This window comes from Engystomops pustulosus, chromosome 7, assembly GCF_040894005.1.
Source record: "Engystomops pustulosus chromosome 7, aEngPut4.maternal, whole genome shotgun sequence".
In the NCBI taxonomy this organism is placed as follows: Eukaryota; Metazoa; Chordata; class Amphibia; order Anura; family Leptodactylidae; genus Engystomops; species Engystomops pustulosus.
The window spans coordinates 36,784,120-36,811,614 of NC_092417.1; the positions used below are offsets into that span (position 1 = coordinate 36,784,120).

Sequence of the window (27,495 nt, forward strand, 5' to 3'; positions counted from 1 at the left end):
TTGTTCTTAAGTTGAATTTATATGCAAGTCAGAACTGTATATTTTATAATTGTAACTCCAGACAAATTTTTTTTTTGGTCTCTGTGGAAATTGGATTTTTAAAAATGTTGGGTTGTCATAAGAACCAGGATTAACACTAAATCTTCATTACAGACACCTGTGATAACTGTTACAGCTGATTATTGTAGCCTAGGACTAAAGTACAGTAAATTACCAATATCCAGAGGTCCGTTTGTAACTAGGGGTCGTCTGTATGTCGGGTGTTCTTAAGTAGGGGACCGCCTGTATAGATAGCAGGGCTGTAATAATGATTCTAGAATGTTTACAACCGAGATGCTCAGAGCATGAAGACCAAGATTACATCAACATGGAATCTCTATGTGTAAAGTTCATAGACTATCGATATTGGGGAGGCCACACAGCTCCAGGGCTAGAGGTTCCCTATCTATCCGGTTCTCCTCCCCCCCTCACCTGTCCCTGTAGCTTCCCGCCCACATCTTTTCTCCATCTGCATCCCCCCCCTCCCCACCCCATCGCTGCTGCTGCTTCCTCCTCTCCTCTCAGATCCTGCATCTCCCAGCTGTCGGCCTCCATGTTTGTAAGTCTCCTCGTTCTCTTCCCGATGCATGAGATGATGTTTCTTGTGATGGTCAGATTTGTAAATATCACATCCTCACGGCGATCTCCTTTTGTACCGGGGGGATTCTTGTAATGTAATGCAGGGGCTTTCTATGGTTGCATTTTCCCTTAGCTTTGCATGGAAATGTATTATAAAGATGATTACATGTGATGGTTATCAGATAGAATATCCAGAAGGAGATATATATACGATTCTACATCCATGTAATCTGATATGAATTTCATTATATCTATGAGCATCCTGATCCGTATTGAGCATCATCAGTGCTTTAATCTGATACATAAGCCCATTTTGGTTATTTGAATTCAATAAAATCTCCCGAAAAGACACCCCCCCCCTTATCCGGACACATTTCCTGTGGCAGATGTTTTCTGACTATTTTCTTGAAAAGATGACTTTTTGCTGTAATTTTGGGTTGGTCGCCTCATAGACTCTTCACTGTATATTTGGCCTAATGTAATACATTTATGTCTGGCCTTGAAGCAGTACAGGGTCTGCTCTCCAGTGGAGAAATACGGAAACTACTGGTAGGTTACATCAATACTTGTTGCTTCCCCGATAACAATAATTCCTTTATTTATATAGCGCATACAGATTACGCAGCGCTGCACAGAGCTTGGCAAAGCAGTCCCTATCCCCATGGGGCTCACAATCTAATCAACCTACTAGTATGTATTGGAGTCTGGGAGGAAACCGAGGGACCTGGAGGAAACCCACACAAACCCAGAGAAAACATACAAACTCTTTGTTGACCCGGGACATGAATCCCAGCACTGCAAGGCTGTAATGCTACCCACTCAGCCACTGTGCTGCCCTATGATGGATATGTACAATTTAACACTTTGGGAAGGAAACGGGAAATAAAGCTGAAACACATTTCTAAAGAAGTATAGTAAATATCCGAATAATTATAATATGTCAGATTATTTGCGAAAATGTACGCTCATCAGAGTAAAGTTCTGAAGTCAAAACAACTCTAACCTAGTGTACAGCATAACTAAGCCTAACTAAAACAATAACTGAACCAGGTAGTAATAGTAAACAGTGCAATATAATTCATTATATCAAGCAGCTTCTCTGTCCCTCTTTTCTGCTTCTTTCTCCCATAGTGATCAGTGTATCTGAAAACCTTTAAAGATCCTGTCCCTGCCAGACAGATAAAAAAATCAAATGAATAACTCTTTCCATGACTAGAAAATATTTCCCTTAAAGGACATCTACCAGCAGGATGAAAGACTTTATGCAAATGACTCTGAGCTCCATGCTCCATTAACACCTATGTAGCCTGGAGCCCCTCAGGCTTATTTGCATACAGTTCTTCATCCTGGTGGTAGTTGCCCTTTAATGATTCAGCTCTATGAGGAGATTAACTCCTTACAGACAGTCCCTGGATAGGCTAAAGAGGCATTCGCTTTTTGGCAAATTATAGTTATTGTTTGCATGATGAAAAGGTATACACTTTTCCAAAATACTTTCTGTATCAATTCCTCTCGGTTTTCTAGATCTCTGCTTGCTGTAATTCTATAAGAAGCTTCTATGTTTACTTCCAGTTTAAAGAAATCTGACCATGGATACGAAGGTGCACCTGTGTGACTATTCTGTCCACTGGAAGTAAGCAATAAAGCTTCCTATAGAAGGACAGCAAGCAGAGATCTAGAAAAAAAGTGAGGAATTGATACAGAAAGTATATTGGAAAATTGTTTGTATAATGAAAAGCTATACCATCACATTTATTTGCTGAAATTGGAATACCCTTTTAAGTCATTAGACACTTTATAAGTTTCCTTTAACTCTCAGCTGTCAGTGGTTAAAGGACAGAGAGCTGATTTACACAAACTGCTAAAATAAAGAAAGGAAGAGGAAATGAGTGTAACCATCACTATCGCAGGGGTTACGGGGAGGCTATAGCTTGTTAGTGAGGGGAGGCTGCTGCTGGACACTTCATTAGTGAGGGGAGGCTGCCCCTGGACACCTCATTAGTGAGGAGAGGCTGCTGCTGGACATTTCATTAATGAGGGGGTGCTGCTTCTGGACACTACATAAGTGAGGAGAGGCTGCTGCTGGGCAGCTCGTTAGTGAGGGGAGGCTGCTGCTAGACACTTCATTAGTGAGGGGAGGCTGCTGCTGAACATTTCATTAGTGAGAGAAGGCTGCTGCTGGACTCTTCATTAGTGAGGGTAAGCTGCTGCTGGACATTTTATTAGTGAGGGAAGGCTGCTGCTGAACACTTCATTAGTGAGGAGAGGCTGCTGCTGGACATTTCATCAATGAGGGGAGGCTGCTGCTGGACAGCTCATTAGTGAGGGGAGGCTGCTGCTGGGCACTACATTAGTGACAGGAGGCTGCTGCTGGACATTTCATTTGTGAGTGGAGGCTGCTGGACATTTTATAAATTAGTGAAGTATGACATGCAGCAGAAACATGAACATTACTTAGAAATTTAGCTGGGGCTTTGCTTGATAAGGGGTAGTAGAAGAGTTTTGCTCTCTATGGTTAACATGATACAAGTCTACACTAGTAGTAACTTGTTAAAGTGGTACCATTGAAACCAGAAGTTTCTATACACAATATAAAAAGACACATATGGATATTTTCTCACTGAAATGAAATCAGAATAAACCTTTCTATTTTAGGTCACTTAGTATTACCAAAAAGTATTAATATGTGCCATTATTTAAAGTTACAGTTTCTTTACGCTACCTACTTGTTGCAGGGTCTGTTACAAGCCATTACAAACTTTTGGGCCAGTCCAAATGAAAACTAAAGGTATCTCCAGCACTCGTAGGATTATACTCAAAACACCTGTTTTATCTTCATGTTTGAAAAAAATTAAAGAAGTTAATCTAAAGCAGAAGAAACTTTGTGTTTCAAACTATACAGCTAGTTTGAAGGTGCGGGCATTAGGCCAGTGCGTAGGAAGCAAGTTATAACAGGTACATACTATCACAATGAGAGAATTAAGTGAAACACATACAAAAATAAAACCAGAAAACACAAAAATTGTCTATCAAAATGAATAAAGATAAATCAGTTCTGTTATTGAGACCATTAGCAATTCTAGTATCCAGTAAGTTATTTATACCTATAAAAAATGTATAGAGAGAATGGATATATATTTGGCTTCCAACTATATATTTCAAATATTGCATGATACTGGCAAAATGCTGAATGACTATGAATGAATTTCTTATGGTACAACAGGCCAAGTAAACAACACATCTGCTCTTATAATTAATCAGTGTTTTCATAGAAAGGATTTGTACACATGAAACAAAATCTTGCATGATAATATTAAAAACACCTCTTTAAGCTTAAAGAGGACCTGTCACCCAGAAAATAACCCCCATCAAATGTGCCCCCCATAATCCTCTCCCCAACCCTTTTCTCCCCAGTCAGTTTAAAACATTTTTTATGTGTGGTAAATTGATTTAAACCGATCCGACCTCTTAAATAAGAAGTTGGATTCTCATATCTTGTGTACGGGTGGTCAGCCTTATTCATAAGGGGGCCAGCCGACATACCCCCTCCACGCCCCCTGTCTGCAGAGACCTGTAGGAGAAGTCGGCAGCATTGCATATATTGTGTAATCTCAGCCGGCTCTCTGCAATGCGGTCGCAGCGCACTTACAGCAGCTGCGGCCGCGCCAGGCTTACACGCAGCACTGAATCGCGGAGAGCCGGCAGCGATTGTGCAATATATGCGATGCTGCCGGCTTCTCCTACAGGTCCCCGCTGACAGGGGCGTGCTGGGGGTGTTTCGGCCGACCCCCTTATGAATAAGGCCGACCACCTGGACACTAGATACGAGAATCCGACCTCTTATTTAGTAAGAGGTCGGATCGGTTTAAATCAATTTATCACGCATAAATTTTTTTTAAAACTGGCTGGGGAGAAAGGGTCTGGGGAGAGGATTATGGGGGGGGGGGCACATTTGGTGGTGGTCATTTTCTGGGTGACAGGTCCTCTTTAACATTCAAAAGAAAAAAATATGTAAGTCAAAAACCGGAGCATTTATGTGTTTTTAGCTTTACAGTTTGTTCTTACTCATGGTGTAACCGAGTGAACCTTTGAGAGCGCAAGTACCCTAAATATAAGCAAATCCCACTTATTCATCACAAAGGGGGTCATTTACTAAGGGCCCGATTCGCGTTTTCCCGACGTGTTACCCGAATATTTCCGATTTGCGCCGCTTGTACATGAATTGCCCCGGGTTTTTGGCGCACGCGATCGGATTGTGGCGCATCGGGGCCGGCATGCGCGCGACAGAAATCGGGGGGGCGTGGCCGAACGAAAACCCGACGTATTCGGAAAAACCGCCGCATTTAAAAACCGAAATGTGTCGCTTGGGGAGCGCTCACCTTCACCTTCTATGGGATGGTGCATTCCGGGGCGTTAAGACGGCGGAGGAACTACCATCTTAAATCCCAGCCGGACCCGAATCCTGTGCAGAGAACGCGCCGCTGGATCGCGAATGGGCCGGGTAAGTAAATGTGCCCCAAAGTGTCAACACAACAAGTTGAGCAATAATTACTGACTGTTCTGTCACAGCTTTAAATCTTATAAGGGCAGGAGTGAATTATAACCCAAGCCCATGGCCACCCAAACCACCCATCAAATTTTATACTGAGAAGGATCTTCACCCAAGAATCCTTGAACATCTGCTCCTGCTTTCAATACACATGTACACAAGAGCCTTTTCAGAACCTTTGAGGGTCCTGAAACAGCCGATTGAAAGCAGGCAGAAGGGACACATCCTCCATTCTCCATATACCATATGTAGTACCATATAAGTGAATTCAGGTCTTGTACGGGCTATAATATTCATACAGCCCAGGGCCCATGGCAGTCTTAATCCGGCCCAGGTCCTGAGAACACTGATACATTGAAGGAGGGGATATTCGGGTGATCATTGTAGTTTCCCTCCAAGGACCCTCTGAACATGAATAATCATGGGGCATGGAGAACCAATAATAATCCAGGCCTGTCTGCATCTTCTTGCTTATCTTGCAACCAAGGAGGAGCAGTCATCTTGTCGGGGTAGGTCTCATTGCTGGGACCCCCACAGATTGCAAGAACCAAGGTCTGTTGTATCTCTATGGCTATGATGGGGATAGTTGCACTGCCCGTTGCATCTGTTTGGAGTACACTGACCACTGGTTTCTGTTGGAGTAGGGATAATACTTGTTGTAAGCAGGTAATCCCTATAAAATAAATACATCCCTATATCAATAAAGCAAACAAGCACTTGTATATACATAGGACACAAATATCAGGCCCCACTTTGTCCCATCAACATCTTCTAATAAACACAGCAGTGAGTGGTACAACTAATATTAAAGGAAACCTACCACTTAGTATGGCGGGGGTAAGCTGTAAGTACCGAGCACCAGCTCAGGGTGAGCTGGTGCCGGTACTTACTTTCGTTAGTGTTAAAACCGCGGTATCGCGGTTTTAACACTTTTTAAACTTTAGGGCAGAAGACACTTCGGCGCTGCGTGCGCACGATCGTGCGCGCGCCTCCATAGGAAATAGCGGAGATGTTGCGCGCGCACGGTCGCGCGCAGCGCCGAAGCCCCTTCTGCCCTAAAGTTTAAAAAGTGTTAAAACCGCGATACCGCGGTTTTAACACTAACGAAAGTAAGTACCGGCACCAGCTCACCCTGAGCTGGTGCTCGGTACTTACAGCTTACCCCTGCCATACTAAGTGGTAGGTTTCCTTTAAAGGGGTTATCCAGAAAAATACATTGTAGTCGGGCGACCCAACCCTTCGTCACTGCACTGTTTCCTGTGATGACAAGCTGTGCATATGTACCTATAGCAGATACAGTGACTGTGGGGCCTATATCTCTTCAGTACAGAAACTTGTAATCAGTTCCAATCAGTCACCTATGGGAAGGACATGCTGGTTCTTGGTTATTAAGAAAAGGCTACATTTTATAATGTAAAATTTGGAGCTATGAAAGTAAATATAATTTATGACCCATGTCAAAAGTAGATCAATGGTCAAAAGTAAAGTAAAGTTTGCTTAACAGGACCTTTTGTGTTTATAACTCAGGTTAAGATGGAGACCAATGTGTTCAACTCCTTGGTCTATCCCATGCTGGGGATCTTTCTCTGTCTGATGAATCCAGCTTATGGTCACAGTGTACGAAGTCCAGATCGTGTGTCCGAGGCAGATATCCAGAGGCTTCTTCATGGGGTGATGGAAGAGTTGGGTATCGCAAGACCAAGAGTGGAATACCCTGCACATCAGGCTGTGAACATTGTTGGGCCACAGAATATCGAAGGTAATCGACAATCTGCAAAGTTATGGAGTTTGCTGGGTTTCAGACAGATGCTTTGAAGTAAGTGGCAGGAGTAGGTTTCATTGGACACCATGGCAGCTAAAATTGCTGCAGTGGTCTTTGCTCCTTTGGCTCCCTGCAACATTGTCATGGGGAAATTCGGACCCATTGGGCCATTGGGTCCTCCACGCTTACCAGTTTGTTACATGCTACCAAAGGATCTCATAGGTTACTAGCATGCTTAATACAACGCCTATTGCACCCTATGAGCCTTAACTTGGGGCCACAATAGGGTGCAATAAGCTTCACTCTGACCAGGGCATATTAGGGACAGCCTCCCCTGTCCCAGGGAGTGAACATTTATTTTAAGCGTTAAAAAACCCATTGCAACAGCTGAGATTTGCCTGATTAAACCACGGTTAACAATTGCGTTTACAAAATGCAACAGTTAACGCATTGTTAACACACACGTTAACATTGCATTAACGCATGCATTGTTACTGCAATGTTAAAACATACATTAACATTTTCCTTTTGTAAATGCAAGTGTTTACAGTTGTTTAATAAGGCAAATCTCTCTTCAGCTGTTGCAATGGGTTTTTAAACAGATGTGTTAAATGCGACGTGTGACTGCACCCTAACACACACACATTTCATTAGTCGTGAACGGTCCGAAACGCGACAGTTTTTTCATGTTATAGGACGTCTCTATATGTTTTTAATGTATTTTTGAATAAAAGTGGATTTTTATATTTCAATTTTTGCCTGCATGCTGGACCTCTACTTTGTTAGTACTATGGAATATCTGACTGCTCCCCGCACAGCATGTCCGTGCACCAGTGGCATATCCAAGTCGGCATCGTGTGAACATTGGTTGGTGAGCTGAAAATCTGCATCAGAAAGAAAACACTGCTTAAATCTGCATTAGAGAGCAGTTTCTTTTGGCCGCACATGAAATGGTTGCGGAATTAGAGCTGCCTCCCATTTTTGTAATGATGTCTTTCTATACAAAGTTATCAGCTATGTATACAATATAGGAAATACCACATTCACATAAAGAGAAGAATAAGCTTAAGGGGAACCTGTCATCAGGAGCCCTTTTTCTGGCTCCCCAATAGATAATAGTGTGCACATTGCCAAAGTGCTTTTATAATAAAACTTTCTTTTTACAATAAAAAGTTAGTTGAAAGTTTACCTTTCTACAGAGCTGTGTCCCGTGTCCCATGGGAGTGGCCAGTGAGAAGCGGTGCCCCCCTCCCCCACTCTCAGTAAACCGCTCATGCATCTATTTAAAAAAAAAAAAAAAAATCCCTCCTATTTGAATTTACATGGATGACGGAGTGGTTTCCCGAGGATTGGGAGGGGGGGGATGGGGGGTGAGCTCCTCACTGGCCACTCCCATGGGACTCTTTTTAAATTTTATTATAAAAGCACTTTTGCAATGTGCACACTATTCTCTATGGGGAGATGGGGGAGCCACAAAAAGGGCTCCTGATGACAGGTTCCCATTACAGGCAGTCCCCTACTTAAGGACACCCAACTTACAGACAACCCATAGTTACAGACGGACCCCTCTGCCCACTGTGACCTCTGGTGAAGCTCTCTGGATGCTTTACTATAGTCCCAGACTGCAATGATCAGCTGTAAGGTGTCTGTAATGAAGCTTTATTGATAATTCTTGGTCCAATTACACCAAAAATTTTGAAACTCCAATTGTCACTGGGGCAAAAGAAAAAAAATTGTCTAGAACTTCCATTATAAAATATACAGTTTCGACTTACATACAAATTCAACTTAAGAACAAACCTCCAGACCCTATCTTGTATGTAACCCGGGGACTGCCTGTAATTGTAAATAATCAGTACAATTCACTTTATTGTCCTTCCTCTAAATTTACATGGTCAACATCTTGTGGTCAGAGACAGGACCACGGAAGATCTAGATACACTCAGACTGATTTGTGCTTTCTTGTTTCTTTTGATCTCTTCTCCTTGTGGAGTGCGAATACAGTGACGTCAGATTCATTAGAGGAAACAGCAGAGAAAATTTTAATGATATAACAAGGTCTGAGTCGCCTTTTCCAGCATTAGATAGTTGGCCCTTACTACAAAGGAGAAATACTTGAATACCAATTTAGGTACTTGAGTAAATGGTAACTTCTCATGTACAGGGGATTCATGAGTGATCTTCAAAATAAATCAACCATCAATCCCACTTATAGTAAAGAGCTGTAGCCCAAGGATGGTAATTAGGGATGTCAGTCACTCAGGGCTTCAAATAAGGACTAATTATGGGGGATTATCAACCAATATTGTTCCCAAATAAAACTGGCTAGCTTCATTATCAGAATATTGTGTTGTATGTAGTGTATGTCCATCATCAGGTCTCTTGCTATTGTGTATAAGTAATCATATATATTTATGTGAACGCATTGTTAGTATAACACAATGTGAAATCCACCATTGATTCACATTTAAAAGCACATACTACCAAAAATGACCTATTTTTAAACCAACAGCTCACCTCACGACCTACAATAGATGATGTCACAGATTACCCCCCCCCTCCCTGTACAATGATCTCTATATAGATAATACTGACCCATCATTACATCACTACTGACAATAGATGATGTCACAGATTATCTCCTCCCCCTCCCTGTACAATGATCTCTATATAGATAATACTGACCCATCATTACATCACTACTGACAATAGATGATGTCACAGATTATCTCCTCCCCCTCCCTGTACAATGATCTCTATATAGATAACACTGACCCATCATTACATCACTACTGACAATAGATGATGTCACAGCTTATCTCCTACCCTCCCTGTACAATGACCTCTATATAGATAACACTGACCCATCATTACATCACTACTGCCAATAGATGATGTCACAGCTTATCTCCTCCCCTCTCTGTACAATGACCTCTATATAGATAACACTGACCCATCATTACATCACTACTGACAATAGATGATGTCACAGCTTATCTCCTCCCCCTCCCTGTACAATGACCTCTATATAGATAACACTGACCCATCATTACATCACTACTGACCATAGATGATGTCACAGCTTATCTCCTCCTCCCTGTACAATGACCTCTATATAGGGGACACAAGAGCTTACAGTCTATGAGGATGAGGGGGTGACACAACAGCTTACAGTCTATGAGGATAATAGTTGATACAAGAGCTTACAGTCTATGAGGATGAAGGGGGTGACACAAGAGCTTACAGTCTATGAGGATGAGGGGTTGACACAAGAGCTTTCAGACTATGAGGATGAAGGGGTGACACAAGAGCTTACAGTCTGTGAGGATGAGGGGTGACACAAGAGCTTACAGTCTATGAGGATGAAGGGGGTGACACAAGAGCCTACAGTCTATGAGGATGAGGGGGTGACACAAGAGCTTACAGTCTATGAGGATGAGGGGTTGACACAAGAGCTTACAGACTATGAGGATGAAGGGGTGACACAAGAGCTTACAGTCTATGAGGATGAGGGGGTGACACAAGAGCTTACAGTCTATGAGGATGAAGGGGGTGACACAAGAGCTTACAGTCTATGAGGATGAGGGGGTGACACAAGAGCTTACAGTCTATGAGGATGAGGGGTGACACAAGAGCTTACAGTCTATGAGGATGAGGGGGTGACACAAGAGCTTACAGTCTATGAGGATGAGGGGGTTACACAAGAGATTACAGTCTATGAGGATGAGGAGGTGACACAAGACCTTACAGTCTATGAGGATGAGGGGGCGACACAAGAGCTTACAGTCTATGAGGATGAGGGGGTGACACAAGAGCTTACAGTCTATGAGGATAAGGGGGTGACACAGGAGCTTACAGTCTATGAGGATAAGGGGGTGACACAAGAGCTTACAGTCTATGAGGATGAGGGGGTGACACAAGAGCTTACAGTCTATGAGGATGAGGGGGTGACACAAGAGCCTACAGTCTATGAGGATGAGGGGTTGACACAAGAGCTTACAGTCTATGAGGATGAGGAGGTGACACAAGAGCTTACAGTCTATGAGGATGAGGGGGTGACACAAGAGCAGTATAAAAGCTTGTATATTGGTCCAGCCATTCTTTATAAGGGAACAAAATAAAATAAAATATTTTAATTAATATAAAATGCTGCTGCTTGAACCAGCCATCCGCCATCATCTTATATACAAAGTCTAAAGTCAATTGACTAGTAGTTTTGTTGAGGGTCTGGGGGATGAACCTCCTCAACCCACTAGATCAAAAGGTTCTAAAAGACCAAGTAGTCCTTAACATAGAAGAAGAAGCAGAAATTAAGTACAGGCACTCCCCACATTCTGTAGGTTTGTTCTTAAATTGAATTTGTATGTAAGTCGGAACTGTATATTTTATCATTGTAATCTCAGCCAGAACTTTTTTGGTGTCTGTGACAATTGGATTTTAAAAATGTTGGGTTGTCATAAGAATAAATATTAACACTAAAGCTTCATTGCAGACACCTGTGATAACTGTTATAGCTCATCATTGTAGCCTAGGACTAAAGTACAATAAATTACCAATATCCAGAGGTCCGTTTGTAACTAGGGGTCGTATGTAAGTCGAGTGTTCTTAAGTAGGGGACCGCCTGTAATGGTGCTATTGTGATGTTTTAGGTCACTGAGATACTGGATTGTGAGTAACATCCCATACTAAAGACCAATTCAGATCTGCAGTCAGGATACCACGGGGGATTCTCAGATTCATAGATATGATGCATTGGACTTGATTTAGTCACATGGAGTTTGGTGCGGGAGATGCAGCATTACGGAGACGGCACATGGCCGACCCCCATTCTATACTTTATTTATTTTTGTCTGATTAAATTGGAACGCAATTCACCTAACTGAGAGATTTCGCATTGTCTAGCCTCTTTTTATAGCCTGTAGGTACTGCAGTAATTGTACTGCCTTTGAAAGTCTAGGATGTTTAACTATGACATCCATACTGTAGACTTGAAATGTTAACATTAATGAGCTTTCCTGTGCTATGATCTTAGGGATGAAATCAAGAGGACCTGATGAATCGGATTCCTGGAAACCAGGCGACCTTGACTCTACTGTAAAAAATCCTGTGCGTGAGGGACCCTCTGATCCCTTCTTATCTCCTGGGGTCTGCAAATCATTGCAGACATGGGAGGGAAAGCTTTATATATACACAAGCCCCCACTTCTTACATGACATAGTGTTTTGATGAAATGCGTAGGAATAGGAACTCGTCTGCTTTGTATTATTCGCCATCACGCAGGGATGGCATTTGCATATGATCAACAAAAGATATCTCATTAACTGTTATCATATGCATAGCTCAGATTGTAGTGCTCAATTGCTAACACAAGGCGGCGCTGCTGGATCTTCATAGGAATACAGTCCAAAAATTGGAGTGTCTAGGGTAGCACATGTTGCCAATTGAGTTTTTTTTGGGTTTGTGTTTTTTTTATAGCTTGGAGCCTCAAATCCTGTGGCTACAGATACTTGTATCAGGGAAGGATTAATTACAAGGATATCCCTTGTCCTAAGCCACACTGTGGTTTATAGAATATAATGCTACATCAGTGCTGCTCACACAGGCATTAAAGAACAAGGTGTGAACCTGTCTCTATAAATCCCTTAAGCTCAGTAGACAGGTGGACGACTGATATTTACATGTCAACTTGTAAAGGGATGAATTGAACAATTCTGGTAAAACCAGATTTATTTTATCCCTGCACCTATTTTTTTTTTTTTCATTTTACAAGTCTTTTCCCATTCTGGCATTTGTTATGTTAAAAAGCATCTTTTCTCCCCATGTTTTACTTTTACTTCATTGGCAAAGTTTCCATAAGGTGATCTATTACTTCCTGACCCTAGTCCAAAGCCTCTCACTCAACTATACCAGTTCCCTACACTCTTCCATATATCACATGGCTTTAATCCCACATCACGTTATTAGGCTTCCTGAAAGGGGGCTGCCTTATAAAGTAGCTAAGAGGCATTGCTTTCCTTATCCCTTCCTGGAAAACATATTTGCATATTACTTTTCCTCTGTTATTCCTCCTAATTTAGGAGTACATAGAAACTTTCTTTTAGAAGTCCAGCATTGGAGCTGATTTGCATTCTTTGTCCTTGACAAAACTGTCACAATGCCACAATTTTTTTGTTTTACTATAAATTGGCCCTGAGAACTTTTTCAGGTTGAAATCTGTACCAGTGCATTGCTGCCATAGATTTCTATTTTGGTGCATGGACCCTGTCAACAGGGGCGTAACTTGAGGGGGAGCAAAGAGTGTGGTCGTAACCAGGCCTATGGGGCTTAGGGGGCCCATAAGGTGTCACTTTCCCATATGAGAAGACTATTACTATAAACCATAAATTATAGTTGGGGGTCTGGCACAGACTTTACAATGGGGCCCATCAGCCTAAAGTTACGCCGTTGTCAAGATGCATCAGGTTTTATGGACATAACTACCACTGTAGCAGCCACTTTGGGCTGGCAGCCTCACTTCTTATTACTATCTGTTTTACAATTTGTTGGGTCAGTTAGGTGGCCATGGGCCCCCTACCAAATGGCCCATAATGTAATCCACTACTGTATGCAATTGAAACCCCAACCCCCTGTATAACCCTGGCTTCTTTAAAGCAAAGAGGTGGATACGTAGGTAGGTATTAATGAATTATGCATCTCACTTACACCTAAAATGTGTCTGTTTGGATTATGGGATGAAGATGAATGTCCCCATTAACTTAGCATCTTCATTAAAGGGAAACTTTATGGCCAGAAAAGCTTTTGCTCCTCAGTATCACAATATAACGAATACTAATGTTACTTATAAGAATATAGGGGGACATTTTTCACGGCTTCCATGCCAAAAAACTGATGTAAAAGCCCTGAAATAATCGCAATTGCTGGCGAACCGCTAGCGTTAAGAGGAGTGAAGTGGGCGCACATACTGTAGCTAGTGAACTTTCACAAAGTAAAAGTGAAAATATTTCTACACCAAGTAGGACCTGATGTAGAAATGTACACTGTCATGGATCAACTACCTTTTACCATGTGATTCTCATTTGAGACCATGCAGGTAGGGGCCAGCACTGGGTGCACCTGGGAGTGTGCCGGGGCCCAGAGCTGCTTGGGGGGCCCACAGAAGGTTGTACGTCAGAAATCCATCAGGGTGAGGAGGACTGTATCTACTGAATCTATAGTATGTGAGGGGGGGCTTATATAAAATAACCATGAGGGGCTGTTTGGGATGATAAACTAGAGAATATTTTAGGGAACCGGAGACTGTTTTGGTTTCTCAATTTTTAATGCCACCATGTGAAGCTCTGTCGCCCAGGGCCTACTGAAACCTGGAGCCAACCTTACATGCAGGTGTCGGAGGACCTATTTTCAGGGTGCGTTCCCACCCTCAGTTTTTCAGATGTAGTTTTTAATGTGTAAACCAGGGCCAGAGTGAAAATAGAGGATGAGTAACTCTTCTCAATGATATATTCTTATCAGTGGCATAACTAGGAAAAGCAGGGCCTGGGCCATGGATCAATTGTACCTGTATTGCTTTAAGTACATATGATCACTGGCTCCTCTTGCTTTCTGGCCCCATGCTGCTCTCATTGGGAGCGCAGCCTATGTGCACAATGCCAACCTCACCTTTCCCCTCACTCTCCACTATACGTAACGGCTCTGAAGCCACCACACATGCTGATATCATCACATCACATGTATTGGCTTCAGAGTACAGTACAGTACACGCTGATGAATGTGGCTTATGGGGGGACTGTGTGGCTACGGGGTGGACTGTGTGGCTTATGGGTGGGACATTGTGGCTTATGGGGGGACAGTGTGGCTATGGAGGTGGACAGTGTGGCTTATGGTGGGACATCACAATGGGGGGACAGTAGGGCGACTGCGGGGGAGGACAGTGTGGCGACTGCGGGGGAGGTTGCAGTGTGGCGCTGAGATGAGAGTTTTCTTAAAAGGGGCCCACTAAGGCTCTCTCGCCCAGGGGCCTGCTTATACCTGGATCCGGCCCTGGCAGGGCCCCATAGCAGGCTGCTGCATTGGTGCCCCCCATTCCCACCTAAAAAATATACATATCTGTATACTCACACATGCAAGTTACAATCACACATTTATACACTAATGGACAAACATTTAGAGCATAGACACACACATACAATATATATATATACTCATATACAGTATATACAGACACCATACAGCGTAAACACATACAGCATATATATATCGCATACAGTATATGTCATATATATATTATACGGTACAATATAATATGGATATAATGGTACTCATCCTCCTCATTTTAGTTTCAGGTTATATGATGAGGCCCCCTGACACTGTGGGCCCCATAGCGGCTGCGATAGCTGCTACCGCTGTAGTTCCGCCCCTGATTCTTACCCTTTATCAATCATACCTGCTTTTAGCTTCGAAACTGAAAAACTGAACGGGACAACACACCCTCAGGGAAAGTATGCAAAATAAATCATATGAGCCAAAAATCTCCGGGATAATTTGCATCTGGGTGAAAGTCCCAGGAGTGTGATCGCCACCAATCTGATCTGGGTGTCAAAGGCCCCTCTAATTAAAACAAGAGCATCTCTGACAATGGATGTCTTATACGTTGTCTATAGACCACCATCATCTCAGAACTGCTACCATGACCATTTTCCTATTTACAGATGACGAGTAGAAATAAGCCGTGACATTGTAGCGGTTCCCTAGTTACAGCACAGAGAGCCGGCTCATCTAAGCCCTGCTGTCTTCTATTTCCAAGTGCTTTAGGAGATATGTGTTTTCTCAGTGGAAGGAATGCTGTCACTTGGTTAAACTTTAACTAGATATGTGTTAGCACCCTGGAGCCTGCTAAGTACCTCTGTTTTCTTTATGGGCAGCTCACGGTGCCACAGGGTCTGTGATGTGAGCATGAGGGGGATCCATGTATCAGAAATGACACATTGTAAAACAAACTGCTTACAAGTGGCGCGCTGCATATTGATCAGCAAGCATCGCTCATACAAGGAGACGCTTGCTTTTCTATTTATGGAATACTGATACTTTATCCTGACTTCCAAGGAACTTGTAGAGCCATAATGAGCAGCCATAGAGACTCCCTTTACTTCTCTGTATTCAGGACAGGAATTATTTGTCTGGTCCAGTCTAATTGTCACAAATTCTCTAATATATGTTAAAGGGAACGTGTCACCAGGGACCTCATTTTCACTAAAGACAGGCTGCAAAAGTCCATTACAGCTGCAGTGCAAATATGTCTTTCTGCCTTTTCTAAGTATTTGCATTGCAAAATAATTGTGTGTTATAACTTACCTTGCCGCCTGACAGAATCCTCTGTTTAGTCCCAGGGGTTGGGCTTTGGTTTGGATGCATTTAAAAAAACAATACGTGACTTGTCTGTGCTGCAGACTCCTCAGTTCTCAGCCCCCACCTTTGTGCTCCTTTACAGCTCCTTCCTCCTGCTCCTTCACAGAGCACACAGCCTGGTGAGCTGACATCAGAAGGGTACAAGGGCAAAGGGATTGTCAGATTAAGGAAACCAATGTCCTTTATCCTATTAGGGAATGTTGAGTAAATAGAGGTTTTAGGGCTCCTTTTTCACGTTCCCCAGGGATTAACCAAAATAGATCACAGTTAAAGGAAACCTACCATATAGAAATGGTCGTTCTGACCCAAACATACCTGTACATAAGTGGAGCTGAGATGCTGCAGGAACATATTTTGGTTAAGCATATAATCTGTCTGTTTTGTTATGCCTTAGCATAATAGGGCAGGCATGTAGCGTGCCGTCCCCACTTACCCCCACCCTCCCTTCCTCGCTCCCGAAAGCTGGTAACATCACCCAGCCCTCAGGAGCATTAGGGCATGCGCATTGCAGGCTAGCAGAGCGCACCCTGCGGCTTGCAGGGCAGCTGCGCGTACTATCGCAGATAGCACAAGACTTTGGCAATGGTACATGTACGTGCAGCTACCTTGTTAGCCAGCCACGAGGCTTCGGCGGTCTTCCCGCTGAAGTCTTGTGATAGCACGAGACTTCTGTGATTGTACGCACAGTCGCCCTGCTAGCCGGCGGGTGCGCTTTGCAAACCAGCAATGCGCATGCCCAAATGCTCCTGAGGGCTCGTGAAGTTACCGACTCTCGGGATCAAGGAAGGGAGGGTGGGGGGAGGCGGGGACGGCACGCTACATGCCTGCCCTATTATGCTAATGCCCAAGCACTGTGACGCACACAGAAGCTCCGAGTGGGTGATTAGCAAATATAAGAATCTATTTTTATAATGAAACGGCGGGATTATATGCCTGACCAAAATATGTTCCTGGGTCATCTCCGATCCACTTATGTGCAGGTATGTGTGGGTCAGAACGACCATTTCCATATGGTAGGTTTCCTTTAAATAATGTATCATTCGTTTGTGTAATACTTAATTTCCCCTGCGGTGGCACTGTAGAGAAATGTAACACTTATAGCTCGGTTTCATAGATCAGAAGTGATTGCTGTGGGATCCGAGTAGGATATATAACCTAGAAATAACAGTTCCTATACGGTTGTGCACTCTAAAAATCACATATACAGTAGACTCAAAATCAACTCGCATGTGTAAAAAGTAACATTTCTATAAACAAGCCACGTCCCGAACAAGAAAGAGTTAATACCAACCACCGGCCATCCTGCTATATAAAATGCAGTCACACTGTCCAGCACCCCCACTGGACAGTCATTTTATATGATGTTTTTACTTAGGGTATTTTTATGTCATTTGGTGATTAATAAATATAGATTTTTGATATATTGGTGTCTTGTATGAATTTTTGAGTGTACAACTGTATAGGGACTGTGATTTATAGGTTATATATTTTGTTTAGGCATAGCCCTTTGATAAGCAAAAAAATATTTTCATATTGTAGCAATACTTCTTCTTGGATCATTGTATTGGTATTTGGTTTATAACAGCAGGAGAATATGCCGTAGTCTTCTACTTATTGTTTCATGACCCTTCTTACAAAGCAGATAACCCTTTAAGAGACTGATAAAATGATAACATTTTGAGGTATTGTTTTTCTGTATTTTATCTATTTCCTCTATGATGTCTTATACTGCAAATTACATGTTTTTTTGTTTTTGTCATAGGTGGCGCCCATGAAGGATTACAGCACCTGGGACCATATGGTAACATACCAAATATTGTAGCAGAACTAACAGGGGACAACATTCCTAAAGACTTTCGGGAAGATCAAGGATATCCAAACCCTCCGAACCCGTGTCCTGTTGGAAAAACAGGTATAGTTGATTTATTGTCAGTCATTGTAAGGCAGTATTATATACCGTAACATACGGCAGGATAATTACTTAGGGTATATAAGCTACACTGCAACTACACTTCATATTGATTAAAGGGCACCTACCACCATCATTCTACCTGTAAAGGTAGAACGGGTGGTAGGTGGATGAATGGGACGTAAGGATAGGCCTTTTTCGGCTAATCCTTACGTCCCAGCTATCCTTTTGTAAACTGTAATGTCTTTATATGCTAATTTTTTTAAGCGGCTGCTGGAGCGTGGAGTAGCCGGACAAGAGGCCACTAGTCGCGGCTACTCCACGCCCCAGTAGCCTCGTTCCTCCGCCTACCAGGTAATCTTCGGCGCGCAGCTCCTCGTAGTTGCGCGCCCTCATCCGAGTACCCGGCGTTCTGCACATGTGCAGTAGTGCTGGCCTCGGAGCTACGGCCGCGCAACCTTAGGCCTGCGTTCTGCGCATGCGCAGAACGCATGGTATTTGCACGAGGGCCGGACATGAGGCTACTAGTCGCGGCTACTCCACGCCCCAGTAGCCTCATTCCAGATTACCTGGTAGGCGGAGGAACAAGGCTACTGGGGCGTGGAGTAGCCGCGACTAGTAGCCTCATGTCCGGCTACTCCACGCCCCAGTAGCCGCTTAAAAAAATTAGCATATAAAGACATTAAAGTTTACAAAAAGATAGCCGGGACATAAGGATTAGCCCAAAAAGGGCTATCCTTACGTCCCATTCATCCACCTACCACCCGATCTACCTTTATAGGTAGAATCGTGGTGGTAGGTTCCCTTTAAGGAATGCATAGATAGAGATCTTTAACAAATTATAATATTGTGGGTATATATATATATATATATATATATATATATATATATATATATATATTAAATGTGGAATATACAGTATGTATGGACATCGAGGGGATTTTATCAGAAGTGTCTGAGGTAAAACTAGTTGGAAACCAATCAGAGCTCCACTTACAGCTATAAACAGCTGTGAGAAAATGAAAGCTGAGCTCTGATTGGTTTACATTGGCAACTTCAACAGTTCTGCTCCCAGACACTTCTGATAAATCTCCCCCATTGGGTGTATCATGTGTCATGTCATTCATTGCTTTTTCTTTTCCTTAGGTTTTTTTTTTGCCACTTATTTATCATAACTTTTTTTGCTATCCTAAATGTGTTCAATCCCACGTTTGGTTTCTATTTTTAAGTTGCTGTAATTTCCACCAGTTTTATGTCAAAAAGCTCCTCTGATCAAAAAGGCACAATTTCTGCCTGTTTGCTAACACCAAGGTTTTGCACAATTTAGACAATTTCAGCCGATTTGAGCCAAAAAATGGCGAAAATCTAACAAGCACATTTGCCCTGCTAAGATAAATAGGGCAAATCTTACACACAGAACAACTTCTCCAATTCTGTACAACCATTGGAATAGGCACAAAGGGTGCACAAAAAGGCAAAAGTGCTTAAAAAAGTGTAACTAGAGAAGAAAGAATAATAACTATGATAAATGACCCCCATCATGTTGTTCTGTGCTGCATAATACTCTGTACATCCGGCTCTAGAACCATTACTGCAGGACCTCAATATACATGGGTCAACACTCAATAGATAGAATATTGTATTCACCCAACTGTGAAATTCACCTGCTCAGTCCATTCATCCTCCTGTGTGCTCGTTCAGTGGCGTCCCTTTGTCTGTGAGTAAATGAACAAGTCATTAAATGGACCCGTAGCCATTAACATTTTGCCAAAGGCACATAGAGAAAGTGTACTTGGTAAATAAGTTACCACCACAGACACAGACAAGGTCATCGCACCTCTCCGAGTATGTGACCATGGCTAGGAAACTTTCTATAAAACCCAAGTATAGCCAAAGCAATTTGTGGTGGAGCATATGGAAAGAAATCTTTAATTTGGGGGTACATAATATTATACCATAAACATTAGTTATATTGAGCGGGTTCCAAAATAGTTTCCCATGGTCCTTATTTTTCAGTATGTTGATACCATTCCAAAAGATAACATGCCCCCACCCCCATGTCTAGACCAGATTCTTCTCCGATGAATTATTAATCATTTTTATAAATGGGCTACTTACCCCCTAAAAGACCATTGCTCAATACAGTTATGGGTGGTCTCATCACTCAAAAAGTTTCTCAAGTTTCTATAGATTTTTTTCATCCTCCTTCTATAAATCCTTAGTAATACTTCTGGAATATAACTTATCTCATATTTTATAGGTAGTTGAGTCAATCATGACATTGCACCGACAGAGAGGGTCAGGGGGCGGTTGTTTCATCATTTTAGAAACATTTCCACATATTCCACATGCCATGACGATCATATGAATATAACATTCTTTATTCTATATAGATTGTTTGCAAGGGAGGAGGCAGGGTCAATAGTCGTCCAATGTCTGAACAACTTAAAGGGCATCTACCATCAGGATATAAGATTGTATGCAAATGAGCCCAAGGGGCTCCAAGCTCCATAGGTGTTAATGGAGCCTGGAGCCCCTCAGGCTCATTTACATACAGTCTTTCATCCTGGTGGTAGATGTCCTTTAACTGTAGCCACAATATTACTGCAATCCTTTTCATTTTACAAAACTCCATCACTGACTCCATAACCAAGAATAAAAAAGATCACTTGATGTGTAACTAAACTTTGGCCAAAATTGCAAAAAATGATAGTGCAGATTATAATAGTAAACTTTGTAATATACTTTATTAAATTATTCTGTCCAGCCTTTCTCACCTGTCCACTGACCTGATACAGAGTCTAATGACTTAACTCTTTACAGACAGTTCGTGGATACTTTAATCTCCTTACAAAGCTGAAACATTAAAAGAAATGTATGCAAAGTGTTTATCATTTACCTCCTAATGAATTTCAGAAACACTGTTCAGTACAGGAGAAAGAAGCAGAAACAACTGCTCTATACATTTCTAAAAAGAATTAAATGTTTCTAAGGAATGTTTGAAACCAGTCTACTTTCCTTAAATCAACAGAAAAATATACCTTATTGATCTGATTTTACATAAATGTTTTCTGGCGGTAAATAGGTGAAGGTTGCTTGGCAGATACACCTGACACAGCTCAGTTTAGCAAAGAGTACCAGCTTCACCAAAATCTCTATGACCCAGAACACAACTATCCAGGAGTGAACAAGTGGGTAAGTTATCTTCTATTAATAAATCTTTCTATTGCCTTAAAATTGACTTAAGTCATAAGGGCCCAACTTCCTCCTCAGCAGAACAATTGTGCCATGCCGCTTAAAGGGAATCTGTCACTACATTTTTCACAAATACAGTTGGAGAGAGGTTCCAATAGATCCCTACTAACCCTTCTTTAAGCTAAAAATAGTTTCCCTTACATCCCCATAAAATCATAAAAATGTTATCTTACCTGGCATATAGCTTGATCTTTAGTGAGTCAGAGAGGGTTTGTTCTGCTCTACTGAGTCAAGCTGCTCCTCCTCTTGTCCAATGGCTTCTTCTTATCATTCAGAACTTCATTTCATGTGAGCAGGGTAATGTCATCTAAGGTTTTTTACCTAATAACATTTGCATAATGTACCCCATGTATGTATCTGATAACATGAAATCACAACATGCCTCAATGGAGGCATGGGGAGGGGTAGAAGTCCATGGTGGGTTGGGGAGGAGTAGAAGTGCATAAAGAGTTGAGGAGGAGTAGAAGTCCATGGAGGCTGCTGTGATTTCATGTGATCAGATACATACATGAGGTACATCTAGCAAATGTTAGTTGGTAAAGGACTTTAGATGACATCACATGCCAGGTAAGATAACAAAGTTGATTCTATGGGAATGTGAGGGAAACAATTTTTAGCTAAAAGAAGAGAATCATGGGACACTGAATTCTAAAATTGATGGTCTTTTTCAAAGAATAGGTGACCGACTTTTCTATTGGCATGGATCTAACCTGTAGAAAACATGCCAAGGGACAGCAATGCCTGCAAAATGTCATATAGTGTCATGTTATACAGAGAATCCACTTTAGCTGCATTACTACAATCAGTACATCTAAAATTCCACTACCTTTACTACAAAGGTCGTCCTTGCCATGTCAGGTCCACAAGAGAATCCTAAATAAGAGACACCTTATTAACTCCCTCACAATTTATTTGTGTTTTCTGATCCCGAAATTCTTTTTATTCCTTTTCTCTGTTATCCCTAAACCTATATACATAACTTGTTTTATCAGTCTTACAAGAAATGGCTTAGTGATATGATAATGAAATGATTCTCCAGCACACATAGGCAGTATTTTTACTATCCAACCCCCATAAAAGTCTGTTGTCACTTATCGGAAACTACTCTATCAATTTTGTAGTCTTCATACATAGTGTGGAAAACCCTTATTTCTCCAGGATAATTTTCGACTCCAGACACAACGGCGAGAATTACACAGATGTGAATCCCCAAGGCCAAAAAAACTTCCCTATCCTTAAAGGGAAAATTGTTGTGAGCATTTTATAATGATCCCAAATTATGGAAAGTATCCCCAGATCTTAGACTAGATCCAGATTAGAAAGAGTGAATCAATGAGATCAGGGAGACTGGCTCCAGATCAATCAGTCTGGTGGGATATAATGAGAGAAAATGCTCCGCTCCACACTCCATCAGGCCATATCTGCCATTGATTCTCTCAGCTAAATAGCACTATTAAAGTATTTTAATAATTGGATATACTTTGCTTCTCTGGGGTATTCTCTGCAAATGTTTAGGAGAAAAATGTGCCCTTACATCTAAGTATATTTGTATTTATGCATCAAAAATGACTCTATACATAAGCCATACACAGGTCACACTGTATCTCGATAAAACAGTAAAAATTTATTTGAATAATAAAATATGTTACATGTATTCGTAAAATATCCACCACATCTACACTTGTGAAAAGTTTTTTTTATGACAGACACTTAAATTATTAATAAAATTGAGTAATGTAGTTAAGTAAACAAATAAACACATCCGACTGTAATGTGACCTGTGTTTCAGAATGTTTCTCCGCTAAAAATGACTGCATAAATACAAAGGTAGCAGCCCTGTTGCCAGCAGCTGCTGGATTGTAAAATATTATGCTGTATTTCAGGATTGTACCTTCTCAAAGTCTAATAGGGATGTGTCCTAACACAGCTGTGCAATGAACTGATATCTGCTCTGAGTAACTGCTGTAGTATCCAACCAGAAGCCTGCTACAGCTTTTACTCAGAGCAGAGGGAAGCAACATTTGCAGCATATCAATTCTTTCAATGTATAACATTAAATTATGTGTTAAATTTGCTGCAGGATTTTGAGTGGCCATGAAGATTTTACAGCAAAATTCTTAAAAATAAAAAACATTTCCACAAGGACAAAACCCTTTAGCTCTCAAGTTATCCATCATCGTCCACCTTTTGTAGGAAATGTAGAGCTATAGAAAGACTCAAAATTTGGTGCAACAACCAATACTTTTATTTGGCCTCAAGTATGTACAGCCGGAATGAAAAGTATTCAGGCCCCTTTATATTTTTCACTGCAAGGAATAATGGTAGAGGTGTGAAATCCAGGTGTGAAAAACTTTTTGCATCTTCCCAAGAAGACTCCTGGCTGTACTATCTCCAAAGCTGCTTCTACCCAACACCGAGCAAAGGGGCTGAATACTTATCACCATGTGATATTTCAGTTTTTCTTGTTTAAAAAATTTGCAATAATATTTACAATAAAAATTGTTTTGATCTTACTAATACTAATCTTTCCCTATCCACTGTATGTACTGTAGAGGCAACCATTGCTAATGTCATAGGGGCTCATTTACTAAGGGTCCGAATTGTGCATTTTCGTCGGGTTTCCCGAATTTTTCCAATTTGCGCCAAATTGCCCCGGGATTTTAGCGCATGCGATGGGATTGTGGCGCATCGGCGCCGGCTTTCACGCAACAGAAAGCGGGGGCGTGGCCGTCGGAAAACCCGACAGATTCGGAAAAACTGTGGAATTAAAAAAAAAAATTGTGTCGCAAGAATAGCACTCACATACACCGTGATGGAGAAGGTGAACTCCTGCGGACTTCAGTGCAGCAGCGATGCCCAGTGGACATCGGGCGCACGACCTAAACAAATCCCGGCAGAACCTGAAACAGCGTCGGAGAACGCGCCGCTGGATTGCAACTAGATCGGGTAAGTAAATTTGCCCCGTAGAGTCTTATGGGCAGGATAGATTGCATCCTTGCCACCTTAAAGGAAATCTACCATCAAAATCCATCATGATAAACCAGTGGCTCATAGATCCAGGCACTGGGACTGTGGTATCTTCTTATATCTGTTATCCATGGTCTCCTCACTTCCAAAATCAACTTTTAAAATTATACAGATTTAAAATTATTTTGCTACGTGTGTCTCCTGAATATCACTTCCTGTATAAATGTGATTGGTCGCATTGTGATCTCTGCTTCTATTTTTTATGCAGAATAAAAAACTACTTTACGAGAAGATGAAAGGCACTTCCCAGAGGAAAAAGAGGGTAATGCTATTTGATTTTTCCTATTTTCACTTGACATGGATAATGTTGTGTATGTAGGGTTGTGTTCACAAAATACTCCTATTCCTGACATTGTGACAGGTCAAACTTTTGCTAAAAGGTCTAAAGAAGAGGGTAGTACCAACCAACCCCTCTTACCAGTCCGGAATCAAAATCAAAAATTGCAGGAGGGGTGTTTTGATACCTTTAGCCTTGTGATCTTGATAGGGGCTTCCATGTCTGTGAATGTATCCCATTTAGACTTCATCTCTGTACTTTAAAAGGGAAATAGGCACTTTTTCCCCTAAATTTTAAATGGGAAATATTAAGAATTATTTTTTATTCAAATACACAATCCTTGGTCCCAGTAACTAATGTTTTTTCAGCAAACTACGTACAAATAAATACAAGAAAATTTGTAATATATTGTATCTGAGTAAAGTGCTACTTTCTCCACTTCATCTCTTATCATTCTCACTACTTCCTTTCTAATCTGCTTTTTTTTTAGTAGTTAGTGGAAGTGTTTTTATTATGTGATGGAACGGCTTAATATTCAAGATAAAGAGTTTTTAAAACTATGGAGATTAGCCGAAGCTTCTATGGACACCACCAAATTTTAATTTATTGATGTCGCACTGTCATAGACCCACCTGCTCCCGCACGAAGAGCTTAAAGACAGCTCACGCCCTGCACTCTCCGAGCCCCGGCTCTCTGACGTTACCGGCTCTCACCAAGTGGGAGCTATGACAGTGAGGGCATAAATAAAACTCTCAGTATTATTCACATTGAATTGAATTCATCTGCCTTATACATGCATTTCTTTCATTGCATGTTATAAAAAATACCTGTGTGAAGATGATTTCCCATAAATGTAGCCATATTGTCCTTTGAAAACGGAGGGCAGCTGTCCTTGGATACGACCACCTCTGCTGTAGTGATTGCGCAAAGAAACAAATTGTTTCTGTATATGGAATGGCTCACAGTTACTACCCCAGAGCCCTCCTGTGATAATGAATGCTGAAGCGAGGTTGTCGGATAGGACTCAATAGTGCAGCCACAGTAATGAGGGTACAGGTGGCAGTCCTATCCAAAGACAGCTATCTCGTTTCTAAGGGACAATGTGGTGACATTTCTGGAAAATTACATTGACATGTGCATTTTTTTCATAACTTCCAACTGAAGAAATGTGTACACGCAGTCCCTGGGTTACATACAAGATAGGTTCTGTAGGTTTGTTCTTAAGTTGAATTTGTATGTAAGTCGGAACTTTATATTTCATAATTGTAACTCAAGACAAATTTCTTTTGGGTCTCTGTGACAATTAGATTTTAAAAATGTTGCATTGCCATAAGAACCAGGATTAACAATAAAGCTTAATTGCAGACACCTGTGATAACTGTTATAGCTGTTTATTGTAGCCTACGGCTAAAGTACAGTAAATTGCCAATATACAGAGGTCCGTTTGTAACTAAGGGTTGTCTGTAAGTCGGGTGTTCTTAAGTAGGGGACCGCCTGTATATAGATGGCAGAAGAATTAAATAGAAGGGGAACGCCCCGATGGTAACACCCCTATAAGGAGTTAACTTTCACTAGAAAATAAATCCATACAATATTCAGTGGGTTCCAAAATTGAACATTTTTAGGGAATTTCACTTTTTTGTGTCTTTTGCATTCTTCTGTGTTTCTCTTGATTTATATATTTTACATTTTTTGGTGCTTCGTTTTTTCCTTTGTATTTTCTAGTATCCATAGCTGCACACACTTGTCTCCATCTTCTCTCTCACCACCCACCTTTCCCTCTTCCAGATGGTGAATCCATACCTACAGGGACAGAGGCTTGACAACGTCGTAGCCAAGAAGTCTGTTCCGCATTTCTCTGGTGAAGAGGAAGAATAAGCAAAACCAAATGAGTGAGCCGTCTTTGCTGTGATCCGCTGCGGCGTCCTATCCTCTGCTCCAGAGCCCCACTGACTGGCAGCATGTTTATTATTTATAGACCTGTGAATGGGAAACAGCTGGATTTATAACATTATGTTGTCATAGGTAATAAAAAATATAGACTTCTGCTTTCTGTTAAATTAGAGGAACGGTATCTTTTCTTGTGCATTTTTTTGTTATGCTTTGAGAGGAAGTTTAACCAATTGCTTGCTGCCAAATACTGCCAGTGTTAAGATGTAGTTACCAGTAAGACCCCCATCTCCTATGTCTGGCAGCAGAGATCACTCACTACTTTTTTTTTTGGATAAATACTGTAAATTAGTAATAACTATAATAAAGATTTTGTTTCCCCATGCATTGTACATAATTTCTAGTCAGTGATTAATTCATTCCCATATAAGTTCATCTATGCTGAATAGAGGCTAATAAATGGATGATACTTAGTTACATAGTTAATTTAGTTGAAAAAAGACATATGTTCATCAGATAGGAAAAATAATACAATTCTATATTATAACCATCAATGTTATTTTGATGTAAAAAGGCACCTAGGCCTTTCTTGAAGCTCTCTGCTGTCCCTGCTGTGCTCTGCTCCTGAGCTTGGCTATTCTACAGATTCACAGTTCTTACAGTAAAAAAAAAAGCCTTGCCTGGTGAAGAAATCTTGTTTTCTCTAGACACACACAGTGCCCCCTTGCCTTTAGATGCGATTATGAAGAGGATCGGTAAGGTCTGCGAGTGCCGGAGTAGTGATTCTACTAAAGTAACTTACA

The 27,495-nt window shown here is 41.5% G+C and overlaps 1 protein-coding gene across 1 annotated transcript; it reads left to right on the top strand.

Annotated features, from left to right (window-relative positions):
- Window positions 1–460: 460 nt before the first annotated feature.
- On the top strand, window positions 461–27,077 carry SCG5 (secretogranin V). Its single transcript, XM_072115451.1, has 6 exons — window positions 461–598; window positions 6,695–6,926; window positions 18,097–18,246; window positions 21,329–21,438; window positions 24,734–24,787; window positions 26,591–27,077. The coding sequence occupies exons 1-6, from the start codon at window positions 593–595 to the stop codon at window positions 26,678–26,680; spliced, it is 642 nt and encodes a 213-aa protein (XP_071971552.1). The 5' UTR covers window positions 461–592; the 3' UTR covers window positions 26,681–27,077.
- Window positions 27,078–27,495: the final 418 nt, after the last annotated feature.

Coding starts and splice junctions, on each gene's coding strand:
- SCG5 (XM_072115451.1), top strand. Junction 6,927..18,096: donor TGGGCCACAGAATATCGAAG/GTAATCGACAAT, acceptor TTTTTGTCATAG/GTGGCGCCCATGAAGGATTA. Junction 24,788..26,590: donor CTTCCCAGAGGAAAAAGAGG/GTAATGCTATTT, acceptor TCCCTCTTCCAG/ATGGTGAATCCATACCTACA.